The following is a 19343-nucleotide window of genomic DNA, read 5'->3' as shown; positions in this document are numbered from 1 at the left end:
TGTAATAGCACGTCCTGTCAGTAGCTGTGTAATAGCACGTCCTGTCAGTAGCTGTGTAATAGCACGTCCTGTCAGTAGCTGTGTAATAGCACGTCCTGTCAGTAGCTGTGTAACAGCACGTCCTGTCAGTAGCTGTGTAACAGCACGTCCTGTCAGTAGCTGTGTAACAGCACGTCCTGTCAGTAGCTGTGTAACAGCACGTCCTGTCAGTAGCTGTGTAACAGCACGTCCTGTCAGTAGCTGTGTAACAGCACGTCCTGTCAGTAGCTGTGTAACAGCACGTCCTGTCAGTAGCTGTGTAATAGCACGTCCTGTCAGTAGCTGTGTAATAGCACGTCCTGTCAGTAGCTGTGTAACAGCACGTCCTGTCAGTAGCTGTGTAATAGCACGTCCTGTCAGTAGCTGTGTAATAGCACGTCCTGTCAGTAGCTGTGTAATAGCACGTCCTGTCAGTAGCTGTGTAATAGCACGTCCTGTCAGTAGCTGTGTAACAGCACTTTGGAAGATTTGCAGAAGTTGCTACAACAATCTGTACCCTTTCCTTCATAACAACGAAATTCATGCATCTTTTGTTTTTCTTTGATGAGATTTTATAAATGTCAACAGAGGCTCCAGCGTTCTCTGAACAACCACAAGAACATCTGCAGAACCAGAACAAGGTCACACACTCTGATCCCTGACCTCTGTGGGACCTCTGGCTCTGAGCAGCCTTCTCTTCTCACCCCTCTGAAGGGAAAGACCCCTCATCTTATTATCATTAGATCATTATTTTGAATTTGAATCATTTCTTCTTTTTGTTATATACAGATCTTTAGAGATGAGACACAAACAGGGAAAAGTTCACATTGAAGAAAAACCACAGACATATCGTAGTACATGATGTTCTCTTTTAGAAGGTGCATGGCTTTAAATAGTCAGGCTCTCTGTGTGGACCTACTGAGGGCTCTTCTGTGTGGAACACGGAAAACCAGCGAGAGAGAGAGAGAGAAAGAGAGGAGAGAAAAGGAGGGAGAGTGGAAGAGAGGAGAGAAAAGGAGGGAGAGTGGAAGAGAGGAGGGGAGAGAAGGAGGGAGAGTGGAAGAGAAAGGGGGAGAGAAGGAGGGAGAGAGGAAGAGGGGGGGGGAGAGAAGGAGGGAGAGAGGAAGAGAGGGGGGAGAGGAGGAGGGGAGGGGAGAGAAGTTTAGGGTTTGGGGGGGATGAGAGTGACCAAGTGTGGACAGGGATGTGGGGGGAGGGTAGATAGTGTGTATGTGTGTGTGTGGGGGGGGGGGTGTTTGTTCCTCTAGATGGGGGAGGGGGTGTGTAGACAGGAAGCCGGAAGTGACAGTGTGAGGGGGGCAGGTCAGTGTGAGGGGGGCAGGTCAGTGTGAGGGGGGCAGGTCTGTGTGAGGGGGGCAGGTCAGTGTGAGGGGGGCAGGTCAGTGTGAGGGGGGCAGGTCAGGGTCAGTGTGAGGGGGGCAGGTCAGTGTGAGGGGGGCAGGTCAGTGTGAGGGGGGCAGGTCAGTGTGAGGGGGGCAGGTCAGTGTGAGGGGGGCAGGTCAGGGTCAGTGTGAGGGGGGCAGGTGGGCAGGGGGGCAGGGGGGCAGGTCTGGCCGGCGTGTCTGGACGATCCGGGGTCGCGGGGTCATTTTAGGCTCCCCCCCCTTCTCAGGCTCCTTCTCCCTGACACTGTCGCATACATGCACCACCACACTGGGGGTGGAGTCTGTTCCTGGGTGCAGCTCCAACTTCTCACCTGGGGGGAAGGAGGGGGGGGGGAAGGGGAGAATGGGGGAGAGAGAAAGAGAGAGAAGCGGTAAAAGTTGTCCTTCCTGAGACAGAAGGTGAAGCAGTTTCCTCATAACATCCCCCTCCTATGTTACAACATCCTATTAATACAATCTAGACCTCCCCAGCCCTGTCAACACTTACAAGTGATATTTTTTTAGAAGGTCTTATCACCAGCGACATACAGAGACTGAGAACCTGCCAGTCTGGCAGCGTGACCAGCAGAGGGAGCTCCGACTCAGCTCACTGATGTGGGCATGAGCCAGAGCTGACAGGATTATCTGCTGCTAATCAGACAACGTGATGTTTTTTATTTGAAATGTATTTATTTATTTCTATTTTGAGGATAACCCCTTGAGATGCAGCATCTCGTTTTCGAGGGGGTCCTCAAGACACAAGACAAAGACAAATACATGCACATTCAAACTCGCTCAAGTTCCCCCACCCCCAGACCTCACCCACCCCACCGACTCCCTATTGAATACATATCGTATTATTGAGAGGCATATATACACATATACATACATACACATATTCATACATATATACATACATATATATGCACACATATACACAAACCTTCACCCATACACACGTACGGTATTTATTCATTAAAAAAAAGAAAGAAAAAAAAAGAAAGAAAGAAAAGTCCAGTCAAACATGAGCAAAACATTTACAGCAACAATTTGCTTGTAAGTGATTATATGTTTGTGTTTAAGTTCTGGAGAACCAGGGTCTCTCTGCATCAGACTACTCCAGTCAGATGCTCACACAGAGACAGACGTGTGTGTGTGTGTGTGTGTGTGGGAGCGCTCATGCGTACCTGTGTGTTTCAAGGTTTTTTCAGTGTTTCAGGGAGAGAGGGAGGGAGGGAGGGGAGAATAGGAGAGAGAGGAGAGAGAGAGAGGGGAGACAGAGGGGAGACAGAGGGGAGACAGAGGGGAGAGAGGGAGCAGTATTAATAGCTACAGTGGGTCAGAGCCAGACCACTGAACCTGAACAGGACAGACAAGAAGCATCTGCCCTCTTACCTGCCACACACACACACACGCTCACTCAAACACACACGCTCACTCAAACACACACGCACACTCAAACACACACGCTCACTCAAACACACACGCTCACCCACACTCACACGCTCACTCAAACACACACGCTCACTCAAACACACACGCTCACTCAAACACACACGCTCACTCACACCTTTTTCCATCATACTCTCTTCTCCTCCCCTCCCTCCTTCTTTCCTTCCCTTCCTCTCCATTACACTGCCTGTCTGTCTGTCTGTCTGCCTGTCTGCCTGCCTGCCTGCCTATCTGCCTGCCTGCCTGCCTGCCTGTCTGTCTGTCTGTCTGCCTGTCTGCCTATCTGCCTGCCTGCCTACCTGTCTGTCTGCCTACCTGTCTGTCTGCCTGTCTATCTTCCTGTCTGCCTGTCTGTCTGCCTGCCTGCCTGTCTGTGCGTCCTCGGTTCTCCAGGAGCTCTCAGCTACAGCCAGGGAGAGAAAGAGAGAGAGGGAGGGAGGGAGAGCGAGGATGAGAGAGAGAGGAGGATGTTTCACCTGGACCCAGCTTGGCGACGGCGCACAGCAGGTCATAGTTGATGACGTGCGTGGCCTCCTCCATCTGCTGCCAGCCAATGGGAGGGGAGCCAGGCGGAGAGATGAGGAAGTGTTTGGAGGGCTGGGGCGGGGCCAGGTGGAGGTTCTCTCCCTCCAACGCTGGGTTCTGGACCTGGAGAGAGACACCTGTCTGTCAACACATCTGTCCACCTGTCTGTCAGCACACATGTCCACCTGTCTGTCGACACACCTGTCCACCTGTCTGTCAACACATCTGTCCACCTGTCTGTCAACACACCTGTCCACCTGTCTGTCGACACACCTGTCCACCTGTCTGTCGACACATCTGTCCACCTGTCTGTCAACACACCTGTCCACCTGTCTGTCGACACACCTGTCCACCTGTCTGTCAACACACCTGTCCACCTGTCTGTCAACACATCTGTCCACCTGTCTGTCAACACACCTGTCCACCTGTCTGTCAACACATCTGTCCACCTGTCTGTCAGCACACATGTCCACCTGTCTGTCGACACACCTGTCCACCTGTCTGTCAACACACCTGTCCACCTGTCTGTCAACACACCTGTCCACCTGTCTGTCATCACACATGTCCACCTGTCTGTCAACACATCTGTCCACCTGTCTGTCGACACACCTGTCTACCTGTCTGTCAACACACCTGTCCACCTGTCTGTCAGCACACCTGTCACCTCACACCAGTTACACAAACACACTCACAGACTCACCTGTGCGAAGTAGAGTTTGAGCTTCTTCCCTCTGAAGGGTGTTTCGTGCAGCTGAATACGGGCGCTGGCGGCAGCCTTGGAGCTGCTGAAGTTGATGCGCATGCGGCGGAAACTCTTAAACTGCTGGAAGGTCACTCTGTCATCGTACGCCTGGAACAGGGCCTCAAACACTTCCTGGAATGCACAAACAACACAGAGGGTTTACTGTGATTGGTTGACTCCTGGATGATGTAATCACTCCGTGTCTGCTGGGATGAGGTTGATTCAAGGTTATTGTAGCCATGGAGACAACGTGTGTGAGTGAGTGTGTATGGGTGTGTGTACATATATGATCATGTGTGTGTGTGTGAGCGTGAGTGAGCTATTCTATTGTATTCTACAGTAACTGTGCCAGCTGTCCATTCTCTCCAGTTAGAGGGAACCAGAACTCTCTCTCTCTCTATGCCTCTCTCTCTCTCTCTCTCTGTCTCTCTCTCTCTCTGCCTCTCTCTCTCTTTGTCACATCAGAACAGCTCATAGTGAGTCTGAACAGGCTAAAAACCTGTCAGTTAGACTGCAGACACACACACTGACACACACACACTGATACACACACACACTGACACACACACACACTGCCCCGAGTGACAGCAAGAGAAAAGGGAATAAAGATGGTGTGTACTGTACAGTGTGTGTGTGTGTGTGTGTGTGTGTGTGTGTGTGTGAGCTAAGATGTGGGCTTTGTAGCTGTTTGTGTGTGGTGTGTGTGGTGAGTGTGTGTGTTTGGAGAAGAGATCACATTCCTTCATGAGGAGAGGAGGAGAAGAGAGGGTTATGTTGAAAGCTATTTCGAAGCTGCATAGCTTTCTAAAAATACTCCCCCCTCTCTCTCTTCCCTTCTCTCTCTCTCTGGGGAGATTGATAGAGAGACAGAGAGAGAGAGAGGTGGTTACCTTCCTGACCTGTGACCTGTTTAGAGTGGATGTCCGGGGGGGGCAGAAGCAGTGCAGTGATAGGACAAGAGGGTGTTAGGAGAGGCGCACCAGGAAGGACAGCCGTTAGGGAGGTCTGGTGAGAGGAGGTCTGGGTGAGGGGAGGTCTGATGAGAGGAGGTCTGGGTGAGAGGAGGTCTGGGTGAGGGGAGGTCTGGGTGAGAGGAGGTCTGGGTGAGGGGAGGTCTGGTGAGAGGAGGTCTGGTGAGAGGAGGTCTGGTGAGAGGAGGTCTGGGTGAGGGGAGGTCTGGGTGAGGGGAGGTCTGATGAGAGGAGGTCTGGTGAGAGGAGGTCTGGTGAGAGGAGGTCTGGTGAGAGGAGGTCTGGGTGAGAGGAGGTCTGGGTGAGAGGAGGTCTGGGTGAGAGGAGGTCTGGTGAGAGGAGGTCTGGGTGAGAGGAGGTCTGGGTGAGGGGAGGTCTGGGTGAGGGGAGGTCTGGGTGAGGGGAGGTCTGGGTGAGGGGAGGTCTGGTGAGAGGAGGTCTGGTGAGGGGAGGTCTGGGTGAGAGGAGGTCTGGGTGAGAGGAGGTCTGGTGAGAGGAGGTCTGGGTGAGAGGAGGTCTGGGTGAGGGGAGGTCTGGGTGAGGGGAGGTCTGGTGAGAGGAGGTCTGGGTGAGGGGAGGTCTGGTGAGAGGAGGTCTGGTGAGAGGAGGTCTGGGTGAGAGGAGGTCTGGTGAGAGGAGGTCTGGGTGAGAGGAGGTCTGGGTGAGGGGAGGTCTGGGTGAGAGGAGGTCTGGGTGAGAGGAGGTCTGGTGAGAGGAGGTCTGGGTGAGGGGAGGTCTGATGAGAGGAGGTCTGGGTGAGAGGAGGTCTGGGTGAGGGGAGGTCTGGGTGAGAGGAGGTCTGGGTGAGAGGAGGTCTGGTGAGAGGAGGTCTGGTGAGAGGAGGTCTGGTGAGAGGAGGTCTGGTGAGAGGAGGTCTGGGTGAGGGGAGGTCTGGGTGAGAGGAGGTCTGGGTGAGGGGAGGTCTGGTGAGAGGAGGTCTGGGTGAGAGGAGGTCTGGGTGAGGGGAGGTCTGGGTGAGAGGAGGTCTGGGTGAGGGGAGGTCTGGTGAGAGGAGGTCTGGGTGAGAGGAGGTCTGGGTGAGGAGAGATCTGGGTGAGGGGAGGTCTGGGTGAGGGGAGGTCTGGGTGAGAGGAGGTCTGGGTGAGGGGAGGTCTGGGTGAGGGGAGGTCTGGGTGAGGGGAGGTCTGGTGAGGGGAGGTCTGGGTGAGGGGAGGTCTGGTGAGAGGAGGTCTGGTGAGAGGAGGTCTGGTGAGAGGAGGTCTGGTGAGGGGAGGTCTGGTGAGGGGAGGTCTGGGTGAGGGGAGGTCTGGTGAGAGGAGGTCTGGTGAGAGGAGGTCTGGGTGAGGGGAGGTCTGGGTGAGGGGAGGTCTGGGTGAGAGGAGGTCTGGTGAGAGGAGGTCTGGTGAGAGGAGGTCTGGTGAGAGGAGTTCTGGGTGAGAGGAGGTCTGGGTGAGGGGAGGTCTGGGTGAGGGGAGGTCTGGGTGAGAGGAGGTCTGGTGAGGGGAGGTCTGGTGAGAGGAGGTCTGGGTGAGAGGAGGTCTGGGTGAGGGGAGGTCTGGGTGAGGGGAGGTCTGGTGAGAGGAGGTCTGGGTGAGGGGAGGTCTGGTGAGAGGAGGTCTGGTGAGAGGAGGTCTGGGTGAGAGGAGGTCTGGTGAGGGGAGGTCTGGGTGAGGGGAGGTCTGGGTGAGAGGAGGTCTGGGTGAGAGGAGGTCTGGTGAGAGGAGGTCTGGGTGAGAGGGGGTCTGGGTGAGAGGAGGTCTGGGTGAGGGGAGGTCTGGGTGAGAGGAGGTCTGGTGAGAGGAGGTCTGGGTGAGAGGAGGTCTGGTGAGAGGAGGTCTGGGTGAGAGGAGGTCTGGTGAGAGGAGGTCTGGGTGAGGGGAGGTCTGGGTGAGAGGAGGTCTGGTGAGAGGAGGTCTGGTTAGAGGAGGTCTGGTGAGAGGGTTCTTCTGATGGAGGGAGGGTCTGATGGAGGACAGCGACCAGGGAAGAGGGTGTTAGAGTGGACGGGCAGGCAGGACGTGCCTCTCTCTCTCTCTGTTTCCCTCTCTCTCTCTCTGTGTCTCTCCCTCTATCCTGCTCCCCTCTCTCTCTCTCCCTCCATGCAGGGCCTCTTCCTCTTCCAGAGGAAGTAGGCAGAGGGATGTAAGTGTTGACATCCACACTGAGGCTTGAGTTTGTCATCATTAGTGCTGGAGCAAGGCTAGGCTGGCATCAGGCTTACACACACACACACACACACACACACACACACACACACACACACACACACACACACACACACCCTCTCTGGAGATAGTTATACAGCCAGGGTACTAGGAGCACAACACAAGCCTGTATGAGTGTGCATGTGTGTGCGTGTGTGTGTGTGTGTGTGAAAGCCTGACTCATGAGCAGCTAGACGTAGAAACAGACTACTTTAGAAGAGTAGAAGAGGGTAATGCTCTGTACTGAACTGCACTGTGCTTTTAAACTATGACTAGTGATGTCATGGATGATGTCATGGAGGAGAGAGAAGGCAAATACACACACACACATACACAGTCAGAGACATACACACACATATAGACACACACACACACCTACACACGCAGTCAGAGACAGACTGACAAAGTCCCAGCTGCAGTTCATAACTCCAGACAAAACAAATGTATTTAATTTCTGCAAAATATATTTCTACAAACCTCCTCAGCCTCAAGACATTAAATTAGATTTAAGAACTGTGTAAAGCCATTTTGTTTTTGTGTGCATGTGTGTGTGGTGTGTGTGTGTTTGGGTTATGTGTTAATAAGAGTGTAAAACAACCTTGAGATCTCTCTCTCTCTCTCTCTCTCTCTCTCTCTCTCTCTCTCTCTCTCTCTCTCTCTCTCTCTCTCTCTCTCTCTCTCTCTCTCTCTCTCTCTCTCTCTCTCTCTCTCTCTCTCCACCTCTGATATACTGGAAGGCAGCTGAATGATAATGGGTGGTAAGAAACAGTAATAAAGTTTGACAACAGATTACACAGGCCACAGGAGGTGGCGGTCACACATTAAACAGCCAATTGAACAAAGAATGGAACGACCCAATGGGGTTTAAGGGACACAGCCCTGGGAGAAGACCACAGCAGGCTTGCCATCCATACTGCATCTGGACGAAGATGATATAATGGCTGAGATGAATTCTAGCCATGACAAGACATGTTATTGTTGCAGGGTGTCTGGAGACCACTGCCTGGCTCTGGGCTCTGACCACCAACACTGTTAGATCTCTGTCCCTCTTCTGGACTTCCTACATGCAGTACCTGTATGTTGCTTTGGATAAAAGCAAATGAGCCTGCTGGAGACCCTGGTAGTTCTACCTTCTGGACACCCTGGTAGTCCTACCTGCTGGACACCCTGTTAGTCCTACCTGCTGGACACCCTGGTAGTTCTACCTGCTGGACACCCTGTTAGTCCTACCTGCTGGACACCCTGGTAGTTCTACCTGCTGGACACCCTGGTAGTTCTACCTGCTGGACACCCTGGTAGTCCTACCTGCTGGACACCCTGGTAGTCCTACCTGCTGGACACCCTGGTAGTCCTACCTGCTGGACACCCTGGTACTCCTACCTGCTGTGTGTGTATGTATGTATGATAAACCACAAACAGCACAACACAAAAAATCTTCAGCAAAACAAATATCCCGCTCTTTTCTCACATGCTAATGTCTGTTTTATAGGAAATGAGTACAATAAATTGTAATTATAAAATTATTAAGACATTGTTATAATGCTATAATGACAGCCCCTCCTTCCTTCAGCACCAGAACAGTGATGATAACAGAACAGTGATGATAACAGAACAGTGATGATAACAGAACAGTGAGGATAACAGAACAGTGATGATAACAGAACAGTGATGATAACAGAACAGTGATGATAACAGAACAGTGAGGATAACAGAACAGTGATGATAACAGAACAGTGATGATAACAGAACAGTGATGATAACAGAACAGTGAGGATAACAGAACAGTGAGGATAACAGAACAGTGATGATAACAGAACAGTGAGGATAACAGAACAGTGATGATAACAGAACAGTGATGATAACAGAACAGTGATGATAACAGAACAGTACCATCTCCCTGCTGTGGCTTTCCAGGGGGCCAAGTCACCAGCTGCCCCCGGCAGGGGCTCCCCCTGGTGACACTTACATTGTCATTGTCATTTAGCAGACGCTCTTATCCAGAACGACTTACAGTAAGTACAGGGACATTTTGGACTCAAAGATGGGAACATCCCAACCTAGTCTCACACACACACACACACACACACACACACACACACACCCACAGAAACACACACAGAAACACACACACACACACACACACATCCTCTAGGGATTCATGTCGGCTCGTACATTTTTATTAAAAGATAATCTTCTTGTTCTGAGCCAGGGATTTCAGTATTATTGTTTTTAAACTGCTTTCATTATATTTCTAGAGACAGTTTCCATCTCTGGTTAAAATGTGTGTGTGTGTGTGAGTGTGTGTGGGTGTGTGTGCGTGGGTGTGTGTGTGAGTGGGTGTGTGTGGGTGGGTGTGTGTGGGTGAGAGAGAGGGAGCAGTAGAGGGAACAAGATAGAGAGAGGGAGAGAGAGAGAGAGAGAGAGAGAGAGAGAGAGAGGTAGAGAGAGAGAGAGACAGGGTGGGAGGGAGAGGTAGAGAGAGGTAGAGAGAGGTAGAGAGAGAGATGCCAAGGAAATCCCACCTGCTCAGCACCATTTGCTGAAAGTAGATCTTCACATTCAATAACAGAGGCCAATTTGAGTAAATCATTTTCTAGTTATTGCTAGTAATATTAAATGTAACAGGACGAAATTGCTTTTCAGCTTTTCTTTTTATAATGAATGCACTCAGGGTGATGAGATAATTAAGCAACTGCAGCAACATGCTTTTTTCCATTCGTCATTCAATTAAGAGTTAAGTGATAGTCCCTCCCTAAAGCCTTTTTCTCATCAGTAAATGCCAGCCACAGTATTAAGACACTTCCTGGCTACATTAAAGAGCTTATATAGGCGGCATTTCAACACTCTATAATTGTTATCTGTCTGATTGCTGCTGGCAAAGTTTGTTGAGAAAGTATCTGTTGTCTGAACGAGATTAATAGAATGAGGCTGGCAGAAAATAAAAGAGAGAGAGAGGGAGAGAGAGGGAGAGAGAGATGAAGAGAGGGGGAGAGATGGAGAGACAGATGAAGAGAGAGGGAGAGATGGAGAGAGAGATGAAGAGAGAGGGAGAGATAGAGATAGATGGAAAGATATAGAGATGAAGAGAGAGAGAGAGATGGAGAAAGAGGGAGAGATGGAGAAAGAGGGAGAGAGAGAGTAAGAGAGAGAGATGGAGATGGTAAGAAATAGAGATGAAGAGAGAGAGAGAGAGATGGAAATAGACGGAGGGAAAGAGAGATGGAGAGAGGGAGAGATGGAGAGAGAGGGAGAGAGAGTAAGAGAGAGAGATGGAAAGAAAGAGATGGAGAGAAAGGGAGAGATGGAGAGAGATGAAAAGAGAGAGAGATGGAGAGGAAGAGAGAGAGGGAGATGGAATGAGAGAGGGAGAGAGAGATTGAGAGCGAAAGGGAGAGAGAGAGAGGGAGAGAGAGAGAGAGAGAGGGAGAGAGATGGAGAGAGAGGGAGAGAGAGAGATGGAGAGAGAGAGGGATATGGAGAGAGAGATGGAGAGAGAGATGGATAAAGAGAGCGAGAGAGAGATGGAGAGAGAGAGGGATATGGAGAGAGAGATGGAGAGAGAGATGGATAAAGAGAGCGAGAGAGAGATGGAGATAATAATAGGGCTTTTCTGAGATTCTCTTCCAGAGTTATGTTAAATATGTTGTTTCCAGCCCGGTAGGAGAGGAGAAGAGGAGAGGGGGGGAGAGAGTGTAGTGTAGTCTTCCCAGCCTCTACAGTGTTAGGACAGACGTCAGTATGAGAGTATTAAAGCAGCAGATTCTATATGAGGAATGTTGTTATGAGCCGTGTAGAGGAATCCAGTACGACCCCCCTAACCTGCTCACACACACACAGTGTGTGAGGTACTGGGGTCACGATTCAATAAAAAATCGAATCACGATTTTTTCGATTCACAATGTTTTCGATTCAAGATTTTTTTTATTTGTAATCAAATTTCGATTCATTATATGCTTACATTTCAGTTTTCTGTTTAGTGTTTGTTTCTATTTGACTGTGATAGGCAGTTAAGTGTTGAAGAAAAAAATGTCATGCATCAAAACCTTGAAATGTATTGTTTTTCTTGCAGTTTAGTGCTCTTTTTTAATTTATTTTTATTTGTGAATCGATATGAATCGCTAGAAGACTGAATCGCGATTCAAATGCTAATCGATTTTTAACCCCCACCCCTACTCATTAACCTGTGTATCGATGGTTTGTCTACAAGATGGAAACGTTTGTATCATGTTTCATTTCTGTGTGTGTGTGAGAGAGAGACACTTGCAGGCTGTGTGTGTGTGTGTGTGTGAGAGAGAGACACTTGCAGGCTGTGTGTGTGTGTGTGTATGTGAGAGAGAGACACTTGCAGGCTGTGTGTGTGTGTGTGTGTGTGTGAGAGAGAGAGAGAGACACTTGCAGGCTATTTTAACCTTAAGACAGCCAGGCTGGAATGTTAATGTTCTTCACTGCACATGATCAGCATTAGCTAACACACGCACACACAATGTTCCCTCGTTACACACTGTTCTCTGTTGGTGTTGTAGGGCCTTACGGTGTTCTCTGTTGCAGTGTCACCACAGAAACATCTCTGTCCCATCCTGCCCTCAACCCCCAGTCCTCCCCAGTCCTCCCCAGTCCTCCCCCAGTCCTCCCCAGTCCTCCCCAGTCCTCCCCAGTCCTCCCCAGTCCTCCCCCAGGCCTCCCCCAGTCCTCCCCCAGTCCTCCCCAGTCCTCCCCCAGTCCTCCCCCAGTCCTCCCCCAGTCCTCCCCAGTCCTCCCCCAGTCCTCCCCAGTCCTCCCCAGTCCTCCCCCAGTCCTCCCCAGTCCTCCCCCAGTCCTCCCCCAGGCCTCCTCCAGTCCTCCCCAGTCCTCCTCCAGTCCTCCCCAGTCCTCCTCCAGTCCTCCCCAGTCCTCCCCAGTCCTCCTCCAGTCCTCCCCCAGGCCTCCTCCAGTCCTCCCCAGTCCTCCCCAGTCCTCCCCCAGTCCTCCTCCAGTCCTCCTCCAGTCCTCCCCAGTCCTCCCCCAGTCCTCCTCCAGTCCTCCCCAGTCCTCCCCCAGTCCTCCTCCAGTCCTCCCCCAGGCCTCCTCCAGTCCTCCCCAGTCCTCCCCAGTCCTCCCCCAGTCCTCCTCCAGTCCTCCCCAGTCCTCCCCCAGTCCTCCTCCAGTCCTCCCCAGTCCTCCCCCAGGCCTCCTCCAGTCCTCCTCCAGTCCTCCCCAGTCCTCCCCCAGGCCTCCTCCAGTCCTCCTCCAGTCCTCCCCAGTCCTCCTCCAGGCCTCCTCCAGTCCTCCCCAGTCCTCCCCCAGTCCTCCCCAGTCCTCCCCCAGTCCTCCCCCAGTCCTCCCCAGTCCTCCCCCAGTCCTCCTCCAGTCCTCCCCAGTCCTCCCCCAGGCCTCCTCCAGTCCTCCCCCAGGCCTCCTCCAGTCCTCCCCAGTCCTCCTCCAGTCCTCCTCCAGTCCTCCCCAGTCCTCCCCCAGTCCTCCTCCAGTCCTCCCCAGTCCTCCCCAGTCCTCATCCCTAAGCCTCCCCCAGTCCTCCCCAGTCCTCCTCCAGTCCTCCTCCAGTCCTCCCCCAGGCCTCCTCCAGTCCTCCCCAGTCCTCCCCAGTCCTCCTCCAGTCCTCCCCCAGGCCTCCTCCAGTCCTCCCCAGTCCTCCCCAGTCCTCCCCCAGTCCTCCTCCAGTCCTCCCCCAGGCCTCCTCCAGTCCTCCCCAGTCCTCCCCAGTCCTCCCCCAGGCCTCCTCCAGGCCTCCTCCAGTCCTCCCCAGTCCTCCCCCAGTCCTCCTCCAGTCCTCCCCAGTCCTCCTCCAGTCCTCCCCCAGTCCTCCTCCAGTCCTCCCCAGTCCTCCTCCAGTCCTCCCCCAGGCCTCCTCCAGTCCTCCCCAGTCCTCCCCCAGTCCTCCCCAGTCCTCCCCCAGTCCTCCCCCAGTCCTCCCCAGTCCTCCTCCAGTCCTCCCCCAGTCCTCCTCCAGTCCTCCCCAGTCCTCCTCCAGTCCTCCTCCAGTCCTCCCCCAGTCCTCCTCCAGTCCTCCCCAGTCCTCCTCCAGTCCTCCCCCAGTCCTCCTCCAGTCCTCCCCAGTCCTCCTCCAGTCCTCCCCCAGTCCTCCTCCAGTCCTCCCCAGTCCTCCTCCAGTCCTCCCCAGTCCTCATCCCTAAGCCTCCCCCAGTCCTCCACACACACACACACACACACACACACACACACACACACCGAGCAGGTGATCATTATGACAGGAGATGGAATTATAGTGATTGTTGCGCTGGTTGTCATGGAGACCATCCATGTGTAGTCAATCAAAGACATTGCTTCCTTGTGGTGTGTATGTGTGTGTGCATGGCTGTGTGTGTGTGTGTGTGTGCATGCATGGCTGTGTGTGTGTGTGTGCGTGCATGGCTGTGTGTGTGTGTGTGCATGGCTGTGTGTGTGTGTGTGTGTGTGCATGGCTGTGTGTGTGCGTGCATGGCTGTGTGTGTGTGTGTGTGCATGGCTGTGTGTGTGTGTGTGTGCATGGCTGTGTGTGTGTGTGTGTGCATGGCTGTGTGTGTGTGTGTGTGTGTGTGTGCATGGCTGTGTGTGTGTGTGCATGGCTGTGTGTGTGTGTGTGTGTGTGTGTGCATGTGTGTGTTTTAGGAGGACACAGGGGGGGTACTAAAACAGAGTACTTTGTCCCTCTGGGGAAAACTATCCATGCGGCACAAAAGCCCATACTTGTAGCTCAGCACATGATGTGTCCTTTTAAGCAGAACACCCACCCTGGAAACTCTGTCTTCCACAGGCCTCTCCTTACCACGTTCTCTACATCTATTTACACAGTCTCTCCCGTTCTCTCTCTATACAGTCTCTGCCTCTCTCTCTCTATACAGTCTCTCCCGTTCTCTCTCTATACAGTCTCTCCCGTTCTCTCTCTATACAGTCTCTCCCGTTCTCGCTCTATACAGTCTCTCCCGTTCTCTCTCTATACAGTCTCTCCCGTTCTCTCTCTATACAGTCTCTCCCGTTCTCTCTCTATACAGTCTCTCCCGTTCTCTCTCTATACAGTCTCTCCCGTTCTCTCTCTATACAGTCTCTCCCGTTCTCTCTCTATACAGTCTCTCCCGTTCTCTCTCTATACAGTCTCTCCCGTTCTCTCTCTATACAGTCTCTGCCTTTCTCTCTCTATACAGTCTCTGCCTCTCTCTCTCTATACAGTCTCTGCCTTTCTCTTTCTATACAGTCTCTGCCTTTCTCTCTCTATACAGTCTCTGCATTTGTCTCTCTATACAGTTTCTGCCTTTCTCTCTCTATACAGTCTCTGCCTCTCTCTCTCTATACAGTCTCTGCCTTTCTCTCTCTATACAGTCTCTGCCTCTCTCTCTCTATACAGTCTCTGCCGTTCTCTCTCTATACAGTCTCTGCCTTTCTCTCTCTATATAGTTTCTGCCTTTCTCTCTCTATACAGTCTCTGCCTTTGTCTCTCTATACAGTCTCTGCCTTTCTCTCTCTATACAGTCTCTGCCTCTCTCTCTCTATACAGTCTCTGCCTTTCTCTCTCTATACAGTCTCTGCCGTTCTCTCTCTATACAGTCTCTGCCTTTGTCTCTCTATACAGTCTCTGCCTTTCTCTCTCTATACAGTCTCTCTATTTTGCTCTTTCTCCCTACTGTATCTCTCTCCCTCTCTATCTCTCAGAGGAGTTGTCCTGGGGAAGATTGACCGACTCCCTGACCCAGCCGACCTCTGACCTCCTGACCCCTGACCCCAGCAGAGTCACCAGTCCTGGTTCTGGAACATTACATTACTAGCCAGCGTTGTTCTGTTAGAAGGAAACTGTCCATGGGTGTTTCCCAAACTTATCTCTTTCAGCTGAAACCTTCATCCAGTTAACACACACTCTCTCTATACACACACACTCTATATACACACACTCTCTCTATACACACACACTATAGATACACACACTCTATATACACACACACTCTATATACACACTCTCTCTATACACACACACTCTATATACACACTCTATATACACATACTCTCTATACACACACACTCTATATACACACTCTATATACACATACTCTCTATACACACACACTATAGATACACACTCTCTCCATATACACACACTATAGATACACACTCTCTCCATACATACACACTATAGATAAACACACTCTATATACACATACTCTCTATACACACACAGTATAGATACACACACACTATAGAGGGACAGACGTACAGAAAGCCAGAATTGGAAAGTCCAGAATCAGTAAATTCTGTAGGAACCAGAGAGATAGACTGTGACACCACACACATACACACACGGTGCAGCAGTCTATTCTTAGAGCCATAACACCAGGTTACTATATATAGACCTGCTTCATCCCATCGCCTTCAAATGAAGGTAATCTTACCACCGCCTGGAAAAGATTGATTGTGTGTGTGTGGGTGTGTGTGTGTGTGTGTGTGTGTGTGTGTGGGTGTGTGTGTGTGTGTGCCAGGCGAGGTGCCAGATGTCAACGAGGGTCAGACAGTGTGTGGTGTGTGCACACACACACACAGAGCAGGTGATCATTATGACAGGAGATGGAATTATAGTGATTATTGCGCTGGTTGTCATGGAGACCATCCATGTGTAGTCAATCAAATAAATTGCTTCCTTGTGGTATGTATGTGTGTGTGCATGGCTGTGTGTGTGTGTGTGAGTGTGTGCGTGCATGACTGTGTGTGTGTGTATATATGTATGTATGTGTGTAATTACACACACACCCTCATCTCTAGAACACAACCTCATCCCTGCATATGCTCCATGTGTTCTACTGTGTTCAGCAAGCGGGCAGAAGACCCTACCTCACCCTAACCCTACCTCACCCTAACCCTACCTCACTCTAGCCCTACCTCACCCTAACCCTACCTCACACTAACCCTACCTCACCCTAACCCTACCTCACTCTAGCCCTACCTCATCCTAACCCTACCTCACTCTAACCCTACCTCACCCTAACCCTACCTCACCCTAACCCTACCTAACCCTACCTCACCCTAACCCTACCTCACCCTACCTCACTCTAACCCTACCTCACCCTAACCCTACCTCACCCTAACCCTACCTCACCCTAACCCTACCTCACCCTAACCCTACCTAACTCTACCTCACCCTAACCCTACCTAACCCTAACCCTACCTCACCCTAACCCTACCTCACCCTAACCCTACCTCACCCTACCTCACCCTAACCCTACCTCACCCTAACTATACCTCACCCTAACTATACCTCACCCTAACCCCACCTAACCCTAACCCTACCTTGCCTTCCTGCTCCTGGAACACAGACTGGTCCACATTGCAGGCGAAAAGGGAGGTGGGCAGGTCATTGAAGTCGGTGATCTGGCGGAAGCTGTCTCCCAGAGCGGGCTCCTCCACAGGGCTCCGCAGCACCTGCAGCTCCTCTCCTCCCAGGAGGAACACCCTGTGGTAGAAGGTGGCACTGCCCAGACTGGAGAAGAACTGGTCACCCTTCATGACTGGCGAGAGCTGGGGGGGGGAGAGAGAACAGAGGAAGAGGTTACCCCCTGGTCTCCAACACTGCCTCCAGATGGAGGGATGAGAGCAAGATGGAGAGATGGAGGGATGGATGAAAGGAGAGATGGAGGAATGAGAAAGAGATGGAGGGATGGATGAGAGAGAGATGGAAGGATGAGAGAGAGATGGAGGGATGGAGGAATGGAAAAGGGGGTGGAGAGAGAGATGGAGGAAAACGGAGGGGGGTGGGACTGGAGATTTTAGCTCTTTTGGGATCAATAGACCATTATTACACACACACACACACACACACACACACACACACACACACACACACACACACACACACAGACTGACACAAATTCTATCATTCTCAGTGACTTTCTCTCTCGTTCTCTCTCTCCCACTCTCTCTCTCACACACACACACAGGTCTATAGATAGTGTCTGCAGCAGACTGCATCATTCCTGGCCTGTGCGTGTGTGCGTGTGAGAAGGCTATAAATAGGCCAGCTCTAATGAAATGCACAGATCGCCGACGAGCGCTTGATTAAATTGAAATGTTCCAGACAGACAGGCTCTTATTTCACTTCAATATCAGCGTGCCCTATGGTCTCTGACACGGCAGTTAGTGAGACGAAAACACACACACACACACAGAGAAAGAGAGGGAGAGAGGGAGAGAGGGAGAGAGGGAGGGAGGGAGAGAGGGAGGGAGAGCACAAGTGAGATTGAGTAAATGAAGGCTGAGGGATGTTTAGACCCTGCGACCAGGTGGTTTCTTGCCTGCCTGTCTGTCTGCCTGTCTGTCTGTCCGCCTGCCTGTCTGCCTGTCTGTCTGCCTGTCTGCCCGTCTGTCTGCCCGTCTGCCTGTCTGTCTGCCTGTCTGTCCGCCTGCCTGTCTGCCTGTCTGTCTGCCTGTCTGTCTGCCCGTCTGTCTGCCCGTCTGTCTGTCTGCCTGCCTGTCTGCCCGTCTGCCCGTCTGTCCGTCTGTCTGCCTGTCTGCCTGTCTGCCTGTCTGTCTGTCTGCATCACCTACAGCAGTCCTGCAGCATGCCTTCCACCCTCCAGAACACCAACATACTTCTGGAGAGAAGTGATTCTACTATGTGCTCAACATGCTACTTGTGGAATAAGTAGAAAAGTAAAAAAAATACTGTTGACATAAAGACAAAGACTACTTTCTAATTGTCTACTAATGTTCTTAATATCCATGAGCACTGGACCTGAGAGTGATCTGAACAGTCAGTCTCTGATAAACAGTCTCTTCCAATCATCAAGTACAGACCTTCTACCACAGCGACAGTGTCAGACTGAAGAACAATTTCCAAATTCTAAATGACTCATTCTTCTGCAGTCAGACCTGTTGGCATGAGAGAGAATCTAACAACAATTCAACAACACAAAATGCATAAACTGCAATTTATCGTAGTTGTTCTAAATGCAACGTTAACAATAATTGTATAGCTAACACTTGCTTGACCCATGTTGACAGGTGCGCGAGACCTGGACTAAATACATCAATTTTGCATGCTCTCCGTGACTGACGCAGACCCAGAGGCGCGCGCACACACATTGCAGAATATCACCACTCAAAAAATTCACCTCTGGTCCGGTATATAGTGTATCCGGTATGTAGCTTATCTGACAAAACAATCTTGCCGTGATAATTAACCGCGTCTGCAGTTGCGGAGTGACGTCACGTCTCCAAAACCGGGACTGACGAAGACGATCCAATCCGGACTTTTGTCGTCACTCACCAAGGCGTTCAAACACAAACATTTTCAATGTATATAATTGTCAATAACCGTAATACTTGTGTCCACTTTCTTGACCTAAACTTAACTGATTAGGCTATTCAAGACTTCCAGATGATCGCTACGCTGCAAGTTTAAACGTTTCTGTCTGGAGTTCTGTTCTGTAAAATCATATCTGATGCAATGCAAACGATAGGTGACGTAGAATCGATACTTTGAATCGGCGTTTCTATCTCCTAATAAAATCGCAGTAGGTGAAGCGATACGGCTGCGTCTGTTCCTCTTCCTGTGCGGTCTCGCGATCCGGCGTCTGTTTTCTGCTGTCTTTCTGAGCTTCCCCTCCCCTCTCACTCTGTCTGTGTCTGTGTCTCTCTCTCACACACACACGCTCCCTTCTTTGTGAATCAACCTTGCATTCCAGTTGAGACTGCGAGCACATAATCTCTTGACGTTTTTGGAGACAGTTTTGACTCACCAATGACTGGCTTGCGGCGTCCAAGTGATGTTTGTGTTACCCAGTAATGAAATGCTGTTCTGTCCGCGGGTGGCATTAACTTACCAATAGAGACTCGGCGCGGAGTGGCTAAAAAAAGCTACAAATTAACCAAGGTATTGGAGCCTACGTCAGAGCTTTCGCCAGCAGTTTGATGTTGCCTACCGACTTTCTCGCATCCACAAGCACGTTTATCCGGCTTTTACCGAAACTGCAGGTGCTGATCAAATGGCTTCAAACGGAACATTAATCTACGTGATTTTTTAATAAATATAATGAAAGTTAAATATATACATAGAATTTGACGCAATTATTTTGAGATTGTATGAATAATGTAGATTATTCAGGAAAAT

At 51.1% G+C, this 19343-nt stretch overlaps 1 protein-coding gene across 2 annotated transcripts; it reads right to left on the bottom strand.

Annotated features, from left to right (window-relative positions):
- Positions 1 to 1398: 1398 nt before the first annotated feature.
- On the bottom strand, positions 1399 to 19126 carry rcan2 (regulator of calcineurin 2). Of its 2 annotated transcripts, none has more exons than XM_062468302.1 (5): positions 18973 to 19126; positions 16526 to 16753; positions 4081 to 4254; positions 3332 to 3503; positions 1399 to 1735 (listed from the first exon to the last, which is right to left on the bottom strand). In XM_062468302.1, exons 2-5 carry the CDS (start codon positions 16739 to 16741, stop codon positions 1545 to 1547), a joined length of 753 nt encoding a protein of 250 aa, XP_062324286.1. In that variant the 5' UTR covers positions 16742 to 16753; positions 18973 to 19126; the 3' UTR covers positions 1399 to 1544. The 2 variants fall into 2 exon arrangements, with proteins under 2 accessions (XP_062324286.1, XP_062324285.1); XM_062468301.1 differs by lacking the exon at positions 18973 to 19126 and adding an exon at positions 18346 to 18856 and having other exon boundaries at positions 1400 to 1735.
- Between the last annotated feature and the right edge of the window lie 217 nt (positions 19127 to 19343).

This window comes from Osmerus eperlanus, chromosome 8, assembly GCF_963692335.1.
Source record: "Osmerus eperlanus chromosome 8, fOsmEpe2.1, whole genome shotgun sequence".
Lineage (NCBI taxonomy): Eukaryota > Metazoa > Chordata > Actinopteri > Osmeriformes > Osmeridae > Osmerus > Osmerus eperlanus.
Note: the sequence above shows the minus strand (reverse complement) of the source record. Positions and strands in the feature narration are given on the sequence as shown.

Excerpts from the sequence above, each read along its gene's own strand:
- rcan2 (XM_062468302.1), bottom strand. The coding sequence starts at position 16,741 with ATGAAGGGTGACCAGTTCTTCTCCAGTCTGGGCAGTGCCACCTTCTAC. Across the intron at positions 3,504-4,080 it reads TCAAACTCTACTTCGCACAG|GTCCAGAACCCAGCGTTGGA; the intron begins GTGAGTCTGTGA and ends GTCTCTCTCCAG. Across the intron at positions 1,736-3,331 it reads CGTCGCCAAGCTGGGTCCAG|GTGAGAAGTTGGAGCTGCAC; the intron begins GTGAAACATCCT and ends CCTTCCCCCCAG.